At 43.8% G+C, this 24560-nt stretch overlaps 2 protein-coding genes and 1 long non-coding RNA gene across 8 annotated transcripts in view; 1 reads left to right on the top strand and 2 right to left on the bottom strand.

The window, feature by feature from the left end:
- Positions 1–24560, bottom strand: part of LOC125297247 (NACHT, LRR and PYD domains-containing protein 12-like) — a gene marked incomplete in the record, with an annotated part of 868465 nt that overhangs the window by 18212 nt on the left and 825693 nt on the right.
- On the bottom strand, positions 11742–21973 carry LOC125297257 (NACHT, LRR and PYD domains-containing protein 3-like). 6 transcript variants are annotated; one of them, XM_048247497.1, is made up of 11 exons: positions 21937–21973; positions 20513–20792; positions 19525–19618; positions 18841–18960; positions 18642–18755; positions 16569–18356; positions 15393–15566; positions 14939–15112; positions 14141–14314; positions 13504–13677; positions 11742–12627 (listed from the first exon to the last, which is right to left on the bottom strand). In XM_048247497.1, the coding sequence occupies exons 3-11, from the start codon at positions 19566–19568 to the stop codon at positions 12615–12617; spliced, it is 2775 nt and encodes a 924-aa protein (XP_048103454.1). In that variant the 5' UTR covers positions 19569–19618; positions 20513–20792; positions 21937–21973; the 3' UTR covers positions 11742–12614. The 6 variants fall into 6 exon arrangements, with proteins under 6 accessions (XP_048103454.1, XP_048103455.1, XP_048103453.1 ...); XM_048247498.1 differs by lacking the exons at positions 19525–19618; positions 21937–21973 and adding an exon at positions 19706–19746 and having other exon boundaries at positions 20513–20886; XM_048247496.1 differs by lacking the exon at positions 21937–21973 and having other exon boundaries at positions 19525–19746; positions 20513–20523.
- Positions 23933–24560, top strand: part of LOC125297454 — a 738-nt gene continuing 110 nt past the window's right edge. The window contains exon 1 of the long non-coding RNA XR_007194044.1: positions 23933–24498. This is a non-coding gene — a long non-coding RNA (uncharacterized LOC125297454). The remainder of the gene's footprint in view (positions 24499–24560) is intronic.

Here is a 24560-nt window from a genome sequence, read left to right as displayed (position 1 = left end):
TTTCCATTGAGTAGTGATCACGTTTGTACAGTAAATTGATGTCTTGACTTAAACCTTTTCTGTTAGGTTTATTGACAGTATTGTTAAGTTAAAAATACGAGGCAATGCAGATTAATCGTAGGCCTATATTGCTGTAGTAGCCTAGTGATAGTTTTACTTTTATCCTATAGTTGCCTAGTTTTATCCTACAGCAAGAACAGAAGGAATTTTGAAAATGAGATAAAAGCGGGTCCAAAAACGGACCGGGCCAGATGAGCCTTTGAGTCCGTTCGCGGGTCCGAGGGCGGATGTATGTATCAATTTGCGAATCCCAAACGGACCCGCCGAGGAGGTAAGGTTTTAATCGCGGATGCGGAGTGGATGCAGTGCGGAACCCACGGCGGGTCCGCGATTCGCCTTCGTATAGCGGATCCGTTCCTGAGAGCATCTGGACTCCGATACGGGTCCGTTTCGCGGGGTCCGTTCGGAAGGCGTCATACCTCCGCGGCCGGAAGCGGCGGAGTCCTTTGCTGTGTGGGTATCTTCTTTGTATTAGTTATCAATCTTTTCCTAAAGTGCGTAGGTCCCCTGGGTGGCGTAGTCGACACTTCAAATTCTAATTGGTAACCTGGTCCCGCTACACAAATCATCGTGTTGTCCACACACCTGCTTGCAAATCATTGTGTTGTCCACACACCTGTCTGCCACTAACGCCACAAGAGGCCTATGCTTTGACACTTTCAGGTTTCAGCCAATCAAATGACAGCATATCTAAACTGGTTGTAATGGAGATGTAGGCTAGTCTACACGTTATGAGGATGCATCGGAATGAACGACTTCAAATAATACGAATGACTTCGCTAAAGTATTGGTATGGACAATTTCGTCACCCCAAAGTATTGGGACATGTCCCTATGCAAACATATGCCCTTGCTGGTCACAGTCTAGCTATCTTATCTAATTACACACGACGATGTTGTGCTTGATTCCATAATCTGGACCTGGCAAAAGAGTAGGCTAACTCGACATATTATGCAAGCCTACTATGGAGTTAAATTAAGAAATATTATCTATTCAGTAGCCTAGTTTATATTTAATGTTAGCAACCCAAGCCACCCTAAAGGCGGAAATCTCGGCGAACACCTTTCTTAAACAACGACAATGCAGCGAAATTCTAATTTGTTTATTCCAAATATTCCACATACCGAAAACAAAGTGAACGACAATATGAACACATTAAATAGTCTGTTTCTTACCTTAGGCTACAAACCGTGTGCTCTCGATTAGGGCTGGGCGAACTGTATCACAATACAAGTATTTCATATCGGTCGATATCGATAATTATTGATTTTTAAAAAAAAATCTATTTCAGATAAGGACCAGAAGGGGGAAAAAGTTCAATTTAAACAGTTATTTTAAACTTAACCTTCCTCTGATTTTAATCACCTCAGTTATCAATCAAAGCAAACAGGGAGAAGAAATAGCAACACTATCACGAAAAACACTCAAATAAATAAATGTGCACATAAGTGAATGAAAAGCAGCACTGGTTGAAGCCTGGAAATATTGTAAACAAAGTAGCTTAATTTGCTAGTTTATCATAGTCTACTGGTTAGACTGTTCACCCAGATAGCTATTTCCTTTGGGCCGGATCCGCATAAAAGCCATTAGATCCGCCTGTAGCGGACATACGGTATCTGACTGTGGGCCAGGTCTGCTCCTGATACAGGGTCCTGATCCAAGATGGCGGCGCGTACACACGCAGCGACCTCTCTCTGTCCCAACCGTACGGTGTTTTGTTCGTTTAAAAAGTGTTTGTCCGAAAGTTTTACGTGTTCGTCTCGTCTTACTACGTCGTACTACAAGTACAGCAGGCAGTTTTTAATTGACATCTGCAAAAGCAAGTTTTGCAGCGTTCTGGACTTTGCAACAGAGACGCTAAAGGAACTCGGACTACTCCGGCCTGCAACAACACCGGTTCGCCTGCTACTCCTCCCCGGAAAGAAAGCGTCGGAAGCGGTGTGCGAGGAAGCAGAAGAGGGCAAAGCGGGGCGTCGGGCCAGGCTAGCGGCCACCCAACTTCGCCCAGCCATACCATCCATTCTCCTGGCAAATGTACGATCACTGGACAACAAAATGGATCACATACGACTGCTGAGATCAACGAACCGGACAGTAAGTAACTGCTGTGTGTTACTTACTGTAACACACAGCAGTTACTTCACTGAGACTTGGTTAAATGACAACATTCCGGACTCTGCTGTACAACTGGAGCAGCTCGCATGCTACCGAGCAGACAGGGCCATTGTAAAGGGAGGTAAATCACGAGGAGGAGGAATCTGTGTTTACATCCGTGACGAATGGTGCCGGGACACTGTAGTAGTATGCAAACACTGCTCACCACTGGCAGAGTTTATGATCATAAAGTGCCGTCCTTTTTACCTGCCAAGGGAAATTACTGCGATTCTGCTAGTCGCAGTATACATCCCGCCTACCAACAACAACAGCGATAAGAACGCGGCTCTTAGTGAACTGTACCAGGCTGTCAGTGAACAACAGACGGCACACCCAGACGGTTTCACCATCTTCACTGGAGATTTTAACCATGCTGATCTTAAAACTGTACTTCCAAAGCTACACCAGCATGTTGATTTTCCAACAAGAGGAGATAACATCCTGGACCTGGTCTACACTACACACAAAGGAGCATACAAAGCCACCCCCCCCCCCCCCCCATTGGACTTTCAGACCATATCACTGTTATGCTAATGCCCGCATACAGACAAAGGGTAAAAGCGAACAAACCGGTTCGTAAGCAGGTAAAAGTGTGGCCTGAGGGAGCCTCGATGCTCTTCAAGACTGCTTTGACACAACAGACTGGGAAATGTTTAAGCAGGCAGCCACTTACAACAACCGGACAGACATAGAGGAGTATACAGACACTGTAACCTCTTACATCACCAAGTGCATCGATGATGTGACCCACACAAAAGACATCATCACTCGGGCTAACTGGAAGCCATGGCTGACAGGGGATGTCCTCAGGCTGCTGAGGGCCAGAGACAAAGCCTACAGAGCTGGGGATGAAGCTGGCATGAAAACAGCGAGAGCCAACCTGTCCCGTGGCATCAAGGAAGCAAAAAAGGAATACACTCACAAGATAACCACCCACTTCAAAGACAGCAGGAACGCACAAAGCCTATGGCAGGGCATTCAGGCCCTCACGGACTACAAGCCCGCGCCACAGAGCTGTGAGAGCAACATCCCTCTGCTCAACAACCTGAACCGCTTCTTTGCTCGCTTTGAAGCACAAAACAGCACCTGCCCACAGAAGACCCATCCCCTCTACATGAGCAGCCCCTGTGCCTCTCTGCCGACAGCGTGAAGAGGACACTTGCTGCTATCAACACCCGTGAAGGCAACAGGTCCAGACAACATCCCAGGTCGCGTGGCTGAAGGACTGCATGGGGGAGCTTAAGGATGTCTTCACAGACATCTTTAACACTTCCCTGAAGCAAGCCATCGTCCCATCATGTTTCAAAGCTGCCACCATCATACCTGTGCCGAAGAAAACTGCTCCATCCTGCTTCAATGACTACCGCCCTGTGGCACTGACACCCATCATCATGAAGTGCTTTGAGCGGCTTGTCATGTCACATATCAAAGCCATTATCCCCCCCACCTTGGACCCCTTCCAGTTTGCATACCGAGCCAAGCGGTCTACAGAGGATGCAATCTGCTCTGCCCTCCACCCAGCCCTCACCCACCTGGAAAAAAGAGACTCATATGTGAGATTGCTGTTTATAGACTTCAGTTCTGCATTCAACACCATAATACCACAACAACTCATCTGCAAACTTGACAAACTGGGACTCAGTACCTACCTCTGCAACTGGCTACTGGACTTCCTCTGTCAGAGGCCCCAAGTAGTACGTGTTGGCAACAATACCTCAAGCAGCATCACACTGAGCACAGGGGCCCCCAAGGCTGGCGTGCTCAGTCCGCTGCTCTTCACACTGCTGACGATGACTGCACTGCAACCTACAGCAACAATCACATAGTGAAATTTGCTGACGACACAACTCTGGTGGGTCTCATCACCAAGGGCTTAACGAGACTCAATACAGGTTGGAGGTCGACCATCTGACCATGTGGTGAAGGGACAACAACCTCCTGCTGAACGTCAGCAAGACCAAGAGATTGTTGTTGACTTCGGAGAGGTCACACCCAACACCTGCCACTGACCATCGATGGTGCTGTGGTGGAGAGAGCGAGCAGCACCAAATTCCTGGGGGTGCACATCAGTGAAGACCTCTCCTGGACCACCAACACTGCATCACTGGCGAAGAGAGCTCAGCGCCTGTACTTCCCTGCGGAAACTCAGGCGAGCAAGTGCTCCACCAGCCATCATGACCACATTCTACCGAGGCACCATTGAGAGCATCCTCTCCAGCTGTATCGCTGTGTGGGGCGGAAGCTGCACTGAATACAACAGGAAAGCCCTGCACGGCGCATAGTGAACACAGCTGGAAGGATTATTGGTGCTTCACTCCCCTCCCTGAAGGACATTTACACCACCCACCTCACCCGCCAAGGCGACCAAAATTGTGAGTGATGCAAGTCACCCCACTCACAATCTGTTTGATCTACTGCCCTCTGGGAAGAGGTACAGAAGCCTGCGGCCCCAAGACTACCAGACTCACCAACAGCTTTATACACCAAGCTGTAAGGATGCTGAACCTCTCCCTCCTCTCCCCCTCCACCCTCAGCTACATAACATCCTGGACATTGGACCCACAATGGCGCCTGCACTACTCCACTTGCACACTTCACAACTTGTTGTTGTTGTCCTGAAAACACAACACTTCTGCTGCTCTTACATAACTTGCACCACTATGCCACTTTCTTTCTTACTTAGGTCAAACAGAACTACCCAAGCCTTTTATTGGCCTGACTTTGCACTAGTATTTTATTGACTGTCTATGCACAATTTCAACCAAATTTTGCTGCTCTTATTTTCTCATTATTATATGTGCCCTCTTATTTACTTATTTACTTACTTTTTTGTTTACTTGAATGTTATGTTTGTCTGTGGACTTAAATTGGTAAAATATGTCTTGTCTTCACCGTGGGATAGTGAGAAACGTAATTTCGATCTCTTTGTATGTCTGGAACATGTGAAGAAATCGACAATAAAGCTGACTTTGACTTTGACTTTGACTTTGAGGTTTCAGCTCTGCTGGCAATGCTGTTTTATCACCGGTTTACAGATTTGTCCCAGGTCCAATTTCCGCAACTCAACTGGAAGTCAGGAGATGCGTTTAAAATACAAAACACCGATTTGGCCCAAACCTGTGATACGGATATGAGCCGAAGGACCATTTGTTCACAGCAGACCCAGGTGGTAATGATATTAATTAAGGTGCTGATTCTGCTAAATTGACCTTTCCCTACTTCATTGTCAACTGGCTGCTAAAGAAAAAAAAAGGTATTTTGGAATGGCACAAATTTAGAAACCATGGGGGTGCACTATGTTCCTATGGCCACTTCATTTCTACAGTAAGGCTGGAAAAGAAGATATAGTTGGCTCAATATTGATCATATGCTCGTTTCATTATTTTTATTATTACCTAGCAGTGGTAAAAGTAGTCGATTGTTTGTGTCAGATCAAACAGTGCTATGAGACAACCCCATATTCTTGCCACGCATGCAGAAGTCCAAGCAGTAACGTTAATCAAGGATCTTTGGTTTGCTCACTGTCAATCTTTTGATATGATTTGCCAGCCTGGACTAGGACAGCCCAACTTTTCAAGGTAGGCTCTGCTTTTCTGCTTTTTATCTCTGTTGGTTTATTCAGAGACAACAATAAGCAAACGAGCGATTGATAACTTTACTGTAAGGTTATACTATTATTTTCCAGCAATATAGGCTAGGCTACTAGCTTAGCTTTAGCAAAACAGCCATCACAATAACTAGCCTATTTTGGTAACAGCTAACGCCAACAGGATCACTGATGATAAAAAAACGAGTGTAATTGTGACTTAACCTATTTTCAAAAAGGAATAAATGGCTCATGTTTATTTTTTGTTGTTTCAGATTGACCATGGAGATGACTGAGGAAGACAGCCTGAATATCGATGGGAACAGTGGAATAACACGACTTAAACTTTGTCTGGGATTGCACTTCTACAGCCAGGTTGTTGAATACAAAAAATAATAAGACACTTATGTGTAAAGTTTTTTTTACCCCCCTTGTGTTTGTAGCCTAGCTTATGTTTATCAGTTGAGCTGTTGGCAAAACTTTAGCCTGGGTGAACCTATAACGAACCTGTTAGCAAATGTGTAGCAAACAGATTTTTCAGGATAATTAGCCCTAATTACCAATCACATTTCACATGTCAAATAAAGCCGGCTGATGTCTGATAAACGGGTCCATACCACACACAATAAGCGGACCCGTATTACATATGATAAACAGATCTGGATCACGTCAGTAACACAGACTATCATACGGAACTGGGCCAGTCTTAGCCCTTATTGGTACCAGATCCGTCAAACGGATCCAGACCAATTTTGGACCGATGTGCGTTTGGACGCCGGATCAGGTCCATTATGCAGATCCGTGCCGGACGTTGTGGTAGGTGTGGCCCAGTTCCGTCCCAGTGTATGTTTGCTATCTGGGCAGTTTCCCCACGTGTGTTTAAGTTGCAAATGAATACGTTTTCTCCTTGGGACAGGCCCGTTTGAGTCTTGGAAAATACTTTTCCATTTGCATCGGGATTGAAATGATTAGAATTTAGCAGTCAACTTGAATGCAACAGTTTTTAACAAATTCGTGCAGCGTGCTAATGATGCTAACCAGATTTAATAGCAATTTAGCCAGTAGTCTTGCACGATTGTGAATGTTTGGATTACATGTGCATGAGGAGGGATGCGCCTGTGGAGAGGGAGAGAGGGAGAGAGAGAGCACGGGGAAAGGACTCATTGAGAGTCTGAGTTGAGGTAGGCCTACTTCTATCGCCTACTCTGGTAGAGTTGCACATACAATGCAAGATATTTAGCCTATTTATTTGTGGACAACGTAAGGCGGGAGGTGTGTGTTTTAATTATCAAATGTTCTATTGAACGTATTTTTTTATTGATATCGATAACATGTCTATTGCGATACATATCGCTATCGTTTTATCATCCAGCCCTACTCTCGATACAAGACAAACGTACCGACGCGGACTATTTACTTTCGCTTTAAGGCTAGGACCGCCGTCACGCTATAGGCCTACTTTAAAAGTCCCTCCCCATGCCAAAAGCGATTTTAGATCGCAGCCTTAATGAAAGTTATGGTAGGCTAAATTGATTCCAGTAAAATTATTGAATTTGCAGACAAACTTTCAGGGACAATCTTAGTTTATGCTGTGCTAAATATCTGTGTTTTTTCTATGCTATCGTGTGTTTAGTAGCCGATAGGCCTTCTACAGAAAAATAGCCTATAAGTATAATATTTTCACAAAGATTAAATGCAATTTAGCACAGGTATTCTCTCATATGAAAACAGATTAGAAACATAGATGGTAAGGTAACCAAGCCTAGTCACAAAATAACTGGAGCTGAAAATAATAAAATGCTGTTTTATTATTATTTAAGATAGTTGGTTATGTTTGAACGTGAAGACTTCCTAAAACATGCCTGAGATTAACACCAGAGCTCAAGTTTAAAATGCTACCCATTTCAACTAAATGCATGATGATGCCCATGATGGAGTACTCATATCCAGTACACATATCAGCTCATGAATAACAGTCACCATGACCACAACATGTAGAATGTAGAATGTAGAATGCTACATGTACAACTTATTTCTATGTCTATGTCTAAAGTCTATGTGAATGACCAGCAGCAGGAGAGCTGGTCTCTTCCATGGACCCTGGTGCTTGTGCAGCGTGTGGTCACTAAGTAATCCGGCACAGGGACACAGAGTCTGAGTAGCCAAGCTCACACCCTACATAGAGGGGCTCAAAGAATGTGGAGGTGAACTTGTGCAGGTGGGTGAGTGGATCCAAGGAGACGCTGTAGAAGGACAGAGTGCCGGCTGGCCAGTCCAGAAACACTCCTGTTCTCCCTTTCCTCTCAATGTTTTCATACACCACAGCTACCCTCACTTATAGTGGAGAGTTACAATATACAGTACATGTTGCATATTGATGGGGGCACTAAATTATAATATGGGTGTCTACCATTTTACATAGTTGCAGTCTCACAGTTTGTCACCAGGTGACCTCCTGGCTATTCTCTTCACAAACTTGCCTTTGCAGTTTCCCTGTTCACCAACTAGAGGCACTCTTCAGCACTCTGGAGTTTAGACAGGGTCATAACTGTATTTCCCTGTTCATCACTAGAGGCACTCTCTATGGAGTTTAGACAGGGCTGTAACTGTATCCTGTGGTGGAATGTAGTCAGCTGTGGCGATGACTGCCATGAACTCCCGAGGAAGGTAGAATGGACGACACATGATGCTCCAGATGAGGCGAGCAAGAGTGTGACAGGATGGTGATATTTCAGGGATCACACCACTTGCTATTTACCATGACGCAGACACCTTCACCCCAAGAGTGTGATGGTGATATTTCTGGGATCACACCACTTGCTATTCACCATGAAGCAGACACCTCCACCTCTGGATTTACCTGCCTTTAGTGTTCTGTCTACCCGTAGAATGGAGTTTTTGGATGGAGTTAAAGCTTGGTTCGGAACATGGCATCCATGTTTCAGGCAGGCAGATGATGTTGCATTCTTGACATATCTGCAGATATGTTTTGTTGATATCTTATTCTGGCCCTTAAACCCATCTTATTCTCCAGAGACTGAATGTTGGCCAGCAGTATACTTGGCAGAGGAGGACTGTGTGCTCTTTTCCTGAGTCTATTCCGAACACTTGAACAATATTATCCATTTACATTCATATCTTGCCATATGCTGGCAAATACTTTGCCTAATTGCTTGCTTGATAGACTGATGAGAAACCAGTGCAATCATGGTTGAAAATACTCCCAGATTACATATACACATAATGTCAGATTACATTGACTCAGACAAACACTTGTTGGAAATAATCCCCCACACATATACAGTACACCCCCCCCCCACCCCCGATATAAACACACATTTTTTCCCCTCCATACAGGTGTTTGTTTTTTTTACAAGAGAGTACATTTATTCAGACAAATACTGTATGTGTGTGTTGGAAATAAATTTCCATCTCCATTTCCTTTCTTAAAGCAACACCAAAGAGTTTTTTCTACCTTAAAATAATGTTTCCAAAATCGTTTCAGTGGTTCATCAACTCGTAACAGGGTGAACGGCACTTCTATCGACTATAACCGCACTATGTAAGTTTGCCAGATCGGGTAGCGGATCTGTAGTTTGATGGAATGAATGACACATAAGAAACTACAAATGTGACTTGCATCTGATGTCGCAATACATCATGCAACATATTCTACCTTGTCTGTGTTTCTACCTGACATTGTTATTTCCAAAGCCAGTGCTGGATAAACAAATAGTGTGTGCGACAGAGGAAAAGTTCTTTGGTGTTGCTTTAACAGCTTACATGGTACAGTACTTCAATGACATCATTCAATGTCATCCTCTCTCTCACACACACCCACTCTCTAACGCACACACACACACACAGAAAGACACCAATACACACACATATATTTCACATCCATAGAGGTGTTTTTTTTACAGTAAACCTCTAGGACCAACAGCATTTTGACAAGAAAGTAGTAATGAACTGTCATTTCCATTCCATTCCAGTGTGTGTGTGAAAGTAACAATGCACTGTCATTTCCATTCCATTACAGTTTGTGTGTGTGTGTGTGTGTGTATGTGTGTGTGTGTGAAAGTAGCAATCCACTGTCATTTCCATTCCAGTTTGTGTGTGTATGTGCACCTTTCATATAGGCCTGTCGCGATATTCAATAAATCAATTAATCGCATGATAATTAAAATTAGCTCGATAATTTTTCTGGCCGCAATAAATGCCATTTGCATGCTTGTTTGTTTTCCTCGTGTCTCTCTCCCTCTCTCTCTGGGTCTTTAGAGTAGCGATAGGTGAAGCCTCATGTCAGTCATGGTCTTTAGATGAGGGACTACGATACCACAGAGTGAACCCTCATACGGTAGGCACTAGGCAGAGAGAATGGTAGTTGCCTACCACAGGGGCAGCTAAAGGGGCGGGACTACTAGGCAGAGAGAAAGCTAGTTGCCTACCACAGAGTGCAGCTAAAGGGCCGCGTGAGAAGTATACCGTATACTAGGCAGAGAGAAAGCTAGTTGCCTACCACAGAGTGCAGCTAAAGGGGGCGATGAAGTATACCGGCTATGGGCAGAGAGAAAGCTAGTTGTACCACAGAGTGCAGCTAAAGGGCGGCAGTATACCGTATACTAGGCAGAGAAAGCTAGTTGCAGAGTGCAGCTAAAGCGGCGTGAAGTATACCGTATAAAGGAAAGCTAGTTGCCTACCACAGAGTGCAGCTAAAGGGAGCGTGAGAAGAGTATACTAGGCAGAGAGAAAGCTAGTTGCCTACCACAGAGTGCAGCTAAAGGGGCCGTGGAGAAGTATATACCGAGAGAAAATAGTTAGGCAGAGAAAGCTAGTTGCCTGTTGCCTACCACAGGTGCAGCTAAAGGGGCGGCGGAGAAGTATACCGTGATACTAGGCAGAGAGAAAGCTAGTTCTTGAAGTTAGTAGGCTGCGCCTAATAAAGACAAAAAAGATGGAATTGGTTTCTAAGTTGCAGTGTGGGAGCATTTCGGTTTAAACCGAGTAGACAACACAACAAACATGCGATCATCCGCTGCAGTTCTCCCTGTTGGGAAAAAAGACAACAAACATGCATATGCATGGATCATTGCAGTTCTCCTGTTGGGGAAAACAACACAACAAACATGCATATGCATCTAGAACCACGATCATCGCTGCAGTTCTCCCTGTTGTTGGGAAAGCAATTGCATATGCATTTAAACACGATCATCCGCTGCAGTTCTCCCTGTTGGGAAAACAACACAACAAACATGCATATGCATCTAGAACACGATCATCCGCTGCAGTTCTCCCTGTTGGGGAAAACAACACAACAAACATGCATATGCATCTAGAACACGATCATCCGCTGCAGTTCTCCCTGTTGGGGAAAACAACACAACAAACATGCATATGCATCTAGAAGATCATCCGCTGCAGTTCTCCTGTTGGGATCATCACAACAAACATGCATATGCATTCATCCATCTGCGGTTCTCCTGTTGGAAAACAACACAACAAACATGCATATGCATCTAGAACCACGATCATCCTGTTGGGGAAAACAACACAACAAACATGCATTCCCAGTTCTCCTGTTGGGAAAACAACAAACAAACATGCATATGCATCTAGAAAAAGTTCTCCCTGTTGGGAAAACAACACAACAAACACATAACAAACATGCATATGCATCTAAAACACAATCATGGGGAAAACAACACAACAAACATGCGCTGCAGATCATCCGCTGCAGTTCTCCCTGTTGGGGAAAACAACACAACAAACATGCATATGCATCTAGAACACGATCATCCGCTGCAGTTCTCCCTGTTGGGGAAAACAACACAACAAACATGCATATGCATCTAGAACACGATCATCCGCTGCAGTTCTCCCTGTTGGGGAAAACAACACAACAAACAGAGCACAGTCACTGTTGGGGCGCGATCATCCGCTGCAGTTCTCCCTGTTGGGGAAAACAACACAACAAGTGGGCCGTCTTCCTCTTCCCGACAGAGCACAGTCACTGGGGCGTTTAGTCGACAAACCAAGTACAAACAGGACAGTGCGAAATGGATTACACTCACAGACAGTGTAGTTCGCTTCATTGCTAAAGAGATGCTTAAAGAAAATGATCTTAGAACGACAATATTATCACTTATCGCAATAATTTCTGAGACAATTTATCGTCCAGCAAAATTTTGTTATCGTGAAAGGCCTACTTTCATAGATATCTACACAAATCCAACGGTCCATTAGGTCACATACATCAGAGCAATAGCAAATCCTAACAGTGTGTGTGCTCACATCATGAGCTGCTGGACAGGGTTAGATTCCATCCAGCTCAGGGTCATGAATCAACACTCTAGTGTGTGTGTGTGTGTGTGTGTGTGCTCCCTGACTGCAGACCCTATCCAGCTCAGGGTCATGGATCAACACTCTACTGTGTCTGTGTCTGTGTCTGTGTGTGTGTGTGTGTGTGTGTGTGTGTGTGTGTGTGTGTGTGTGTGTGTGTGCTCCCTATACTGCTCAGGGCTGTGCCTGTGTGCATATGCTCACTTCATTGTGTAACCTGCAGTGTGTTGAACTATGTGCTGTTCAGCCCTGCACTCGCCTCCACTTGAACCCGCAAACAGCAGCACCACGGATCGGGAGTCCAACTGAACTAAGAGCCCAGGATGCTGACTCTCTCACTCAACTCTTAAGGCATCGGGAGGGCCGTGTACCAACATACATGCGGCACAGCTATGGAACAGATGGCTACTGTTCCACTGGGGTTCTGCACCACAGACCCAATCCAGATCAGGCTGTTGGATCTACACACTGATGCTCAGTATTGCCACCTGCAGGATAACGGAAGGAAGATGATCATCAATCAGTGTCCATGACAACCGTTTCCTACTGAGCCAGACTGCATGAGAGACAGAGGGCTCTATTGTGACATCAGTAACAGCAGCCATAAGAAACACATTCACACATTTGACACACCGCAGCAGAAACAGTAAGGGTGGAGCTAAAAAGTCCGACACCTAATCAGTCTAATCAGAAGCACTTAGAGAGTGGCGTCAGACTCAACCAATAGGGATGGCTGCACATTCCCTTCATGGTGTGTGTGACCTCACTTGTGTTAAACAGTCCTTCACTGGGCTTGAACCTGTGACCTTGAGCATAGGAGCCTGAGACACACTAGGATCATTAGGATTAGGACTCTTTCACTGGCATTACAGCCTATTGGGTTTGTAATAACCCTGAAACATTTGTTATTTCAGAAAAAAAAGAAACAGACAGAAAAACAAATATCAAAGAAACACATTAATGACAAGAGGGAAAAGGGTGAGAAGTGTGGGCTGAGACAGAGGAACACAGCTGCACAAAGACATATGAGAAGATGAGAAAGAACTTCAACACATTTCTGCCATTTTAAACAACCAGGCTGCCATTTCAAAGAGAGATATGGCAAGACAAGTAAAATACAAAGAAAGAAGGAAGGAAAAATTAAGGAAAGAAAAATAGGAGGTTGGACAGACAAACAAACAACAAAAGGCAAAAAAGGTGTGTGTGTGTGAGAGAGAGAGAGAATGAAGGATGGATGGATGAGTAAAAGCAGAGGGACCTAGAAGAAACAGACAGAAGAGAGAGAGGACCAAAAAATAAAAGACAGGCATGTTGGGTCTCATGTTGTAAAGACCTGAGTGACATGTTTTGAGATATTTACTCACTGTAATTCCTCCAGTTTACAGTGTGGGTCCTTCACTAAAGCAATGAGCTGCTCTACATCTGATTCACTCAGGTCATTGACTGACAGGTCCAGGTATTTGAGACTTGAGGAGTGTGAGGTCAGAGCAGATACCAGATGTGAGCAGCTCTTATCTGTCAGATTACAGCCTATTAGCCTGAAACAGAATGCTCTGAATGTTAATCACCCTCTTGTTCTACCACCCTCTCTTTCACACATTACACCCCCCCCCCCCCAGACACACACACACACACACACACTCCTTCCCTTGCAAAAATAAATACATACTGTACATATATCCTCACAAAAACACTCTACCATACATTCTACCATACATTCTAAATAAGCTCTTAAACACGCTGGCTTCAATTCTGTCTTCAACACCATCCAGGCCTGTCAGATAATCAGATGACAGGACACACACAATCAGTCAGACCACCATCAGTTTGAGTGGGTCTGTGTCCTGTTAGACTGGGTCTGTGACAACCTCCACTGCCACCACTGGAGCCCCACAGGGGGGTGTCCTGAAGCTCTTCCTTTTCACACCAACCACTGTGAACATCCTTCACTAGTCACTACACACGGAGACACACAAATCCACTACATGAAATGATGCTTACTGTAGTTCCTCCAGTTGGCAGTTTTGATGACACAGAGCAGAAGATAAAAGTTCCACTCCTGAGTCCAGCAGCTCATTGCCACTCAGGTGCAGCTGTCTGAGACTTGAGGAGTGTGAGGTCAGAGCAGAGGTCAGATAAGAACAGCTCTTCTCTGTCAGATGACACTTAAACAGCCTGAAACAGAATGATCAGAATATTAATAACATACTTTCTCTCTGTCTCTGCATTCCTGTGTTTCAATACACAAACAAGGCCATACAGTCCTTCCAACCTACCCCCACACACACCTCTTACACACAAGTACTATCTCTCTTCAACCAATGCTGTTATCTGAAACATGGAATTGCTTTTTAGGATTTCAACTTGCACAAAAAACGAAAATAACTAATTTTGAAAAAAAAAAAACTTCAACATAGTTTTTCGCGATTTGCGTCTCTGCGACTTGCGCCTGGAATTCCCATGCCTGGTCACATATCTTTCCCCACACACACTCCCTCACACACCTCTTACACACATGTACTATCTCTCTTCAACACACTCACACACATTCTCACTCTCACTCTCTCTCTCTCTCTCTCACACACACTCACTTACCACCTTCCCTACACACTCTCTCTCCCACACACACATTCACACTTTCTCAGTTATCCACATACACCCTCTCTCAGACACAAAACACACCTCATACAAACAAAGCCCCCCTCACACACGCATACATACACACACACAAACTCACACACTTACAGTACACACACACATACACATCCTTCTCTCACACAAACATGAAGTTATACTTACTCAAGTTTCTCCAGTTTGCAGTTTTGATGACAAAGAGCAGAACATAACAGTTCCACTCCTGAGTCCAGCAGCTCATTCTCACTCAGGTTCAGCAGTCTGAGACTTGAGGAGTGTGAGGTCAGAGCAGAGACCAGATAGGAACAGCTCTTCTCTGTCAGATCACATTCAGTCAACCTGAAACAGAACATTGTTATCTGAATCACATATCTACTCACCTCTACTCGCCCCCACACACACTTCAGTCCAAAAACTCACACTCACTTTCTCTCTAACCCAAACACACACTCTTTCAAGGAGGCGTACATTCTCTCCACTATCTGCTGTCTTACATTTACCAAAACACCCCTCACTAACTTTCACACAAACACACACACACACACACACACACACACACACACACACACACACACACATCCCTCTCTCAAACAAACTCACTATATGAAATGATACTTACTTTAGTTCCTCCAGTTTGCAGTTTTGATGACAAAGTGCAGAACATAAAAGTTCCACTCCTGAGTCCAGCAGCACATTGTAACTCAGGTCCAGCAGTCTGAGACTTGAGGAGTGTGCGGTCAGAGCAGAGGCCAGATAAGAACAGCTCTTCTCTGTCAGTTTACATCGAATCAGCCTGAAACAGAATGATAGATCGGAATATTACAGTAATCACCTCTACTCTCACACACAAAAAACACACACACACAAACACACACACACCAGAGCCAGTGAGTGGAGCTGAGCGGTGCAAATATCCTCCTCGCTCAGGTGACTGTTCACTCAGCTGTTCCTCTGCTCAAGTTCGCATCAGGACGCTCCAGTCAAAATTTTCCCAGTGAAATCGCTCCACGTTTGCTCCAATTTAGAGAGGGAGAAATAATATACATGACGAATTGTCACCTTAAACAAAAAAACCCAAAGAACTAAGAGCAACGGCAATATATTTCACTCATAGAACATTTATTTTAAAAGATAGTGCAACACCGATATTGCAACAATGAACAATCTTGACAACATCATTACACATAAGCCTAAAACTAAAAGAATCAGTGGGATTAATTGCCTAAAGAATACAGGCTTAGCATTCAAGTTTTACTTTAGCCTTCTACTTGATATGAGGCATATTCAAATTGCTCACGTTTTACTTTGCTCTCCTTAGCACACACTCATGTTTCTGCAAAATATGTCTTATATTCCAAAATGAATATTTACTCACTGAAACAGTGTCACCACATGGTTGTTCTTGCTCTACATTGTTAGTATATATTTGTTTTGTAGGAATAGCACACTTGTATGACTACTGGGTTTCCTTTCTAAAATATTTAGCGAACTACATCCCCATCAACGAACTTACAATGGCCAATCTTTGAAATTTAACGCTCTTGGTTTTATTAGGAAGACTTGAATTCTGGGTGGATTTGGGCATGCCTCAGACTCGTGGTGTGAGCGTTATCGGAGCGAAATTGGAGCGGAATAGAGCGGCTGCTCCGGCCTCTAAATTAAAAATACTCCACGCTCCAACAAAATTCCATCCGCTCCGCTCCACACTCTCCGCTCCACTCACTAGCTCTGACACACACACACACACACACACACAACATTTACAAATATGCTGTATAAACACAGTGTTTCTTACTCAGCTAATGTGGATGTTGTGACCACTGGCACCAGCCTCTGAAGAACATCATCTGGACTGAGGAGTTCAGTCTGATCTTTCTCTGGAGTCTTTATGTACTTCTGCAGGTCAAACTCAGCCAGCTGCTCTTCTGACATCTTTAATTCAAATCTCTTAATCTCCCACTCCCCTGGTAAGAGCATGTCTACACCCAGAGTTCCTGAGCTCCTTTTCTCCTCCACTACAGCATGGTGATTCAGCTCATTCAGACAGTAGAACAGGTTGATTCTTCTGTCCGAGCTACTCTGATCTTTGACCTTCTGTTTGATATACTGGACTGTTGGCTCTGAGCTATCTGATTGGCTACTGCTCAGTGGCAGCATGTGCTTTAAGAGAATCTGATTGGACTCCAGTGAGAGGCCCAGAAGGAAGCGGAGGAAAAGGTCCAGGTGTCCATTTTCACTTTGTAAGGCCAAGTCCACTGCGGTCTTGTGTAGGTCATGAAGTGTTGCATCTCTGAACAGAGCAGAGAGCTGAGGGGTTTGCTGTTGGTCAGGCATGTTTCTCTGCCTGTTGCTAAAGCACAGGAAGACATAAGAAGCTCCAAGAAACTCTTGGATGCTCAGATGCACAAAGCTGAATACCTTCCCCTGGTACAGTCCAGACTCCTCTCTGAAGATCTGAGTACACACACCTGAATACACTGATGCCTCTGTGACATCAATGCCACACTCTCTCAGGTCATCCACATAGAAGATGAGATTGCCCTTCTCCAGGTGATGGAAAGCCAGTTTCCCCAGTTTGAAAATCACCTCTTCATCACTCTCATTTCTCTCTGTGTACTTGTACTTTTTCATGTTTGTCTGGATGATCAGGAAGCGTGTGTACATCTGAGTCAGAGTCCTTGGCATTTCTAAACTCTCTGATTCCTCTGATGTTCTCACTACAACAGTGGCTGAAATCCAGCAGAAGACTGGAATGTGGCACATGATGTAGAGGCTCCTGGATGACTTCAGGTGTGTGATGGTTCTGCTAGCCAGGTTCTCATCACTAAGTTGTCTCCTGAAGTATTCCTCTTTCTGTGGGTCGTTGAATCCTTTTATTTCTGTCACCTGGTCCACGCATTCAGAAGGGACCTGATTTGCTGCAGCTGGTCGGGTGGTGATCCAGAGAAGAGCAGAGGGAAGCAGATTCCCCCGGATGAGGTTTGTCAGCAGCACGTCCATTGAGGCTGGCTCTGTCACATCACAACACCTTGGGTTGGAGTGGAAATCTAGAGGAAGTCGACACTCATCCAGACCATCAAAGATGAACATGATTCTGTGCTTGGAACTGGCGAAGACTCTTGAATCTTTTATTTCTGAGGAGAAGTGCTGAATGAGATCCACCAGACTGAGTTTCTTCTCCTTCATCAGGTTCAGCTCCCGGAAAGGAAGAGGAAATATGAATTGGACATCCTGATTGGCTGTTCCTTCAGCCCAGTCCAGAATGAACTTCTGCACAGATACCGTTTTTCCAATGCCAGCCACTCCCTTTGTCAGAACTGTTCTGATTACTTTGTCTTGCCCAGATAATGGTTTAAAGATGTCATTACTTTTGATGGATCTGCCATGTGCTGCTTTTCTCCAGGATGCCCTCTCTATCTGTCTGACCTCATGTTCATCATTGACCTCTCCTCCTCCCCCCTCTGTGGTCTGTCTGGTGTCTCCCTGCTGCGTGATTCCCTCAATCAGACACTGAAACTTCTTCTGCAGGTGGGATTTGTGAATCTGCTGCACTTCCACATATTTTACTTGACCTGGTTGGAATCTGTGTAAAAAAAGAAAGAAAAATAAACACATAAGCCATTTACATGCGGTAGTGCTTTTCAGATTTTCTAGTATGTCCTCAGAGTGCTCTGTGCTGGTTATCATCGGTCAAGCAGGAATGAATTATAGCTTTCAGACTCACAGGACATTCTAACAAATATGTATGATCACCGTTTCCCTCATGTGACTCATGCTAAATTGACTTGCAGGAACTTGAAGAACTAAAAAAAAAACGCCATTAATAACAAAATAATAACAAAATTATTCCCATCACTGATTATCTTACTGTCCAGTAGATGAGTCTCCCTCTATAAATTTGACTGGCCAATCCTTAGATTGATCACTCTTCATGGACACACAACTGGGTGTAGGGGAGTGTGACCTCTTCTTCTTTTTTGGACTACAGCAAAACAAATATCATTAGCTATACAACACACACACACACATCCACACACACAGCATAAAAATAGGAGCCATTATCTTACTGTCCAGTAGATGAGTCTCCCTCTTTAAATTTGACTGGCCAATCCTTAGATCGATCACTCTTCATGGACACACAACTGGGTGTAGGGGAGTGTGACCTCCTCTTCTTTTTCTTTTTTGGACTGCAGCAAAAAAACACACCATATATAACACAGAGATATTTATTATTATTATTGTATAAGCATAAGTAAGTATATATACTACTTTTGATCCCGTGAGGGAAATTTGGTCTCTGTATTTATCCCAATCCTTGAATTAGTGAAACACACTCAGCACAGAGTGAACACACAGTGAGGTGAAGCACACACTAATCTGCTGCCTGCAACAACAGCGGCGCTCGGGGAACAGTGAGGGGTTAGGTGCCTTGCTCAAGGGCACTTCAGCCGTGCCTACTGGTCAGGGTTCGAACCGGCAACCCTCCGGTTACAAGTCCGAAGTACTAACCAGTAGGCCACGGCTGCCCTCCCATTTGTAATTGTCTTACACACCATATATAACACACAGATATTTATTATTATTATTATTATTATTATTATTATTATTATTATTATTGTCTTACACACCATATAAGCGACCTTGGATGCTTTGAAAGGTGCTATGTAACAAATAAAATGCATTATTATTATTATTATTATTATTATTATTATATAACACACAGATATGTATTATTATTGTTGTTATGTTACCACAGCGACTCAGAATCATGGTCTTCTTTTTCACTGGAACTCATTTTAAGCAAACAAACCCCTTTTCCCAGGGTCTCCTTTTCCTGGTCATACACTGGAGAGTGCCAATGGGAAAGATCAACATTCACAGGTCATGTAAAGTCATGAGTATGATTTCATTTGTATGCCATTATTCAGTTACCAGTAGTGGATGCCAATATGTCCTGTAGTCATCAGTAGCGGCTGGTGGTTGAAAGCAGATATTAAGCACAACGTTGCTTATTTCGTTACTGAGATAGGTCTTTTCAATTATGAACACCACACACCAAACTGCATGCCTGGTTTTCTGCACATCAGCTCCCCGATCCCTAACTGAGACTCTAAGCCTCCATCACCCAACCCTAAACTTGACCAGACTTTTAATCTGATTTACATTTTGCCATTTATACTGTAACAACACCATATCTCTTTCATTTAAAGGAGTTTTATGAGGAACGTTATTTCCTGCAGTAACTCTGCACCTCTTTAGACTCCAGGCAACTCTTTTAAACCAGCCGGACCACTGCAGCATAACTCTCGCTATTCCCCTCCAGCCACCACTCCCTCATGACGACCCCATACCCCCAGGTGAGATTATGAACATGACCATCTGTGTGGCATGAGCCTACATCATTGAAAAATACCCAATAGCAATACACTTACATCTACACAATGAAAAAATACAACAGCCAGAACAGGACACAATGCATCCACATAATTTGCAGAATGTGCTTCATGAAAACTGCACATGTCCTTTTCAGAGATACCTGTTTTATAGCTTTTTACCCTAAAGAGTTTATGATGGATATCACAGTACAATTCAGATTATTAACATATTGCACAGGACACCATTCACAACATGAAGTCATAAAGCTGAGGCAGATAACACAGAGGCACAGCAAAGACTGACAGCATTGCAACCAGCTTGAACCGAAGGCCTGTAAATGATAAATAAATAAAAGAAACTTACAGGGATTTATGATTGTTTCAGGAGTTTGATTTTCTAATATCCATTTCCTTGTAGTTCAGGTGCTCTCTGTCAGCAATTGGTTAAACTATGCCAGTCCCAGACATTGAGTCCACATTCAGAGAGATAAGAAAACCAGCTGAACTTGTTCTGTTGTCAAACTCATGTGAAGTTAACCCTTTCACTTCCTCACAGTGTTGCATGAAGGAACACACAGAGACAGAAAGGCAAAGATGGTGGGGGTCCTTCAGCTTCAGTCCTGATTCTCCAGGATGCAGCTCGTCTAGATCAGAGGGGTTGGAAGTCAGAGCTGAAACCAGACTAATAAAACCCTTCTGTGAGACAAGACAAACCTGACAGCCTGAGTGTGAGACGATAGGAAGAGAAAATGAGGATGTTGTTATTAAACCATTAAATAGGGGGATATCAAGCTGCTTAATGAATGATCCAAAATGATCTTTTGAGAGACCACTAGATAAGTCTCCATACTAAGAAGCACATGCACATATTTGACACACTGCAGCAGAACACCACTAGTCCAATTACAAGCACTTAGAGAGTGGCATCTGACTCGACCAATAGGGATGGCTGCACAATCCCTTCATGGTGTTTCTGCATAGGTATTAGAAAGCTAGACACCGCATTGGCTGTCGAGTTCTATTAGGTGGCATTGTAAACGCAGACGCCATATTGCTGGGGGCAACACCAAAACATGATTAGTTCATAGATTTCACATGTAAAATACATTTTATACAACCCCACCCCCATCTTGCCTGTTCATAATTCTGAGAAATTGTTGAATTGCATGTGTGCAAAAAGAGAGGCAAGAGAGGGAGAAAAAAAGAAATGAGGGAAAACAAGTGTTAACAGCCTTCTTTCCCAAGACAGGTGAGCCCAATGTGAAAGCAATAGTCTACAAATGAAATGAACTCCTGAAGGTTACAAAACACTTCAATACCACCGCTTGAATCGCGATTATCAGTGCTAAAACAGCATTAACACAAAATTAGAAATAACATGATGCCTGATTTATAGCCTACCACAACATTTCAATAGCCTACTAATTTGAAAATTATTATGAGCTAATAGCTTAACTTAGTAGGCTCAATGTTATATAGGTTCATGAGGAAAGGCTGTCAAATTAGTAGCAAAGCTAACTTGTGAAACGCATCACACTCAGTTAGCTATAGATAGCTGTTCTCTCAGCCAAAAGTGTTCAATTTGTATAGATAGCTGTTCTCTCAGCCAAAAGTGTTTTCATTCATTTCATGTTCTAGCTTTTAAACATTCTTCAAATAAAACAGAAATTCAGTGAAGTCTTGGGTAATAAGATTATTTTCTGTTATACAGTACATATAAGAGTTGTTAGATTAATTCAATGTGTGATTAGATAGTAGTTAGTTGTGAACCTCATGCTTCATGCTTACAGCCGGTGGTTGGTTAGTTGGTTGGTTGGGGGGGGCCCATGGCCACCACTTGTGCATAGGGCCCAGAATTTGGTGCTACGCCCCTGCACACACACACAGTCAGACAGTGAGATTCCTTCATGTCATTTGTGCTGTCACTGTAACAGAGGTTGTCTCTCCCCTCCTATGATCACTCTGCGTTGTGTTAATTGTGGGAATGATGGACACCACAACCAACCTTTGCTTTTGATATTTATTGCTCTCTGGAATATAGGACAAAACAAACAAAAATCAGACAGGGAGCGAGCCAGTCGCTTCACAGCTCCTGCCAATCAAACAGGCAAACCACATTTAAATACCTTATAGTAGGTATAAGTATATATACTCTTTTGATCCTGTGAGGGAAATTTGGTCTCTGCATTTATCCCAATCCGTGAATTAGTGAAACACACTCAGCACACAGTGAACACACAGTGAGGTGCAGCACACACTAATCCCGGCGCAGTGAGCTGCTTGCAACAACAACATGTATTATACATTTCAGTCAAGACTACTTAGTTAATTAGTCCAGATAGTTAAATCCTATTTGTAATGCATAATGTTTCATTTGGCGGTATGGCTCTGTTCTGGGAGCCCCCTGCCCTTCCACGTGTAAACATGAAAAGCCTAAAGGCTTCTACATACCTGACGCACCCGACCGGTAGCGCGACAATGTGACGTCAAAATGACGTAGATCTCTCTGGCGCGCCAGGGTTTTGGCCGTGTAGCGCGAGGTAGCACACCACTCATTTTTTTTTTCAGACGAGCGCGACAAGGCGGAAACAGGAAGATGGACTAGTTCGAGGGCAAGCGAGTTGCAGTGTTTTGTTACAGTCGTGAATTTTTAATAGTTTGCTGGATAAGTTAACAAAGTTACCAGTGAGAGTTGCAACACATGGAATTAAGAGGAAAGAATAGAAACGATTTATTTTCAAACAAAGGATATCTATTAAGGCCTGAACAAAATCTCTTTCCACTTCAGGAAATTACACAAACTCAGCCAGCTGCTAGCTAGCTAACTAAACTGTTTAAATTATTAAAATTTCCCTCGGGATGACTAAAGTACCTATCTATATATCCATCTATCTATCTATCTATCTACCTATCTATCTACCTGTGCACACACCTTGGAAACTACATGATAATGATGATGGTAGTTGTGAATAGTAGCAACCAAAGTCTGAAGTACCATCACAGAGGCTAGCTACTGGTGTTTCTTACTGCAGCTTCTTCTGCTGTGTAAGTAGTTAATGTTAGTCTTTTCACAACAGCGACACCTCTGTTCAGGAGAATATTGCAACTAGTGTTGCGACCACCACGCGCGAGTATAAAGGGTTACGGCGCTTCTGTGACGTCACATTGTCGCGCTACTGGTCGGGTGCGTCGAGTATGTGGGACGTTTTAGACAGAGAGAGCAGCAGATAAACCTCCCATAGGGTACAGAACAGACCAGGCATCAATGACAACAACTAGACATTGATAAGGCAGATGTGTGAGGAGGAGATGGGGTACAGAACAGACCAGGCATCAATGGCAGCAACTAGACATTGATAAGGCAGATGTATGAGGAGATGGGGTACAGAACAGACCAGGCATCAATGCAGCAACTAGACATTGATAAGGCAGATGTGTGAGGAGGAGATGGGGTGGAGGTGGGGACAGAACAGACCAGGCATCGTCAACACTAAACAACCTCATAGCTTTCACAGTTTTGCAGATTGTAATGAACATTGGTGGTAGAATTGTAGTGTTCTTACACAAGGAATGGCAATAGTTATACGGAACAGGTGTTGGGTGAATCTTACCCTGGTTGCTGCATGAGGTAGCACTGTTCCCCATCAGAACTGCATTTGATCTCCTTCTGTGAGCTGTCTGTGTGTTTGCAGCTCTGGGCCCAGAGGAAGGAGGTAAAAAGGGGACTTGGTAAGTAGTAATATTAAGAGAACTCAGGCCATCTGGACTGAAAAAGCTCAAACAATATCAGTTATCCATCCCTGGCTACTTCACCACCTCTACCTGTGAAGTCAAAACACCTTAGTGTCACAATTGATTCTACAGTTTCCTTTGACTCTCACATCAAATACATCACTCAAAGCCCAACATAATCTTGCACCCTCTTATCTTTCAAGCCTCCTGACCCCTTACCTACCTACCCGCACCTTACGCTCCACTGATGCCCACCTCCTATCCACCCCACTGCACATCTCCATTCCATGGGTGACAGGGCTTTTAGCGTGGCTGGCCCCAAACTCTGGAACTCCCTTCCACTCCCACAAACTCTGTGATTAATTAATCTAAATCAATCACATGCATCCATTTTTGCTATGAACATATCTTTAAAACAATTTTTGTCAGATGAGTGAATCAATGAAGAGCCAAACCATCTTTATAAACTTTAAAGTTCAACTTCTCTCTTTTATGATCATTTTCCCTTTGGCTCAGGCATCAGTAGTTCCTGGTGTCAGATTTTTAGTATGATGCAAATGACTGAAGCTACAAATCACTGTCAATGGCATGTGCAGAGTAAGCTACCCTAACACCAAGGTAATGTGTGGTATACCCCCCATGATTTATCCTTTTATGGCCATTCAAACATGTTGTTTCTG

The sequence above is a fragment of the Alosa alosa genome, chromosome 7 (assembly GCF_017589495.1).
Source record: "Alosa alosa isolate M-15738 ecotype Scorff River chromosome 7, AALO_Geno_1.1, whole genome shotgun sequence".
NCBI classification, from domain to species: domain Eukaryota; kingdom Metazoa; phylum Chordata; class Actinopteri; order Clupeiformes; family Clupeidae; genus Alosa; species Alosa alosa.
Note: the sequence above shows the minus strand (reverse complement) of the source record. Positions and strands in the feature narration are given on the sequence as shown.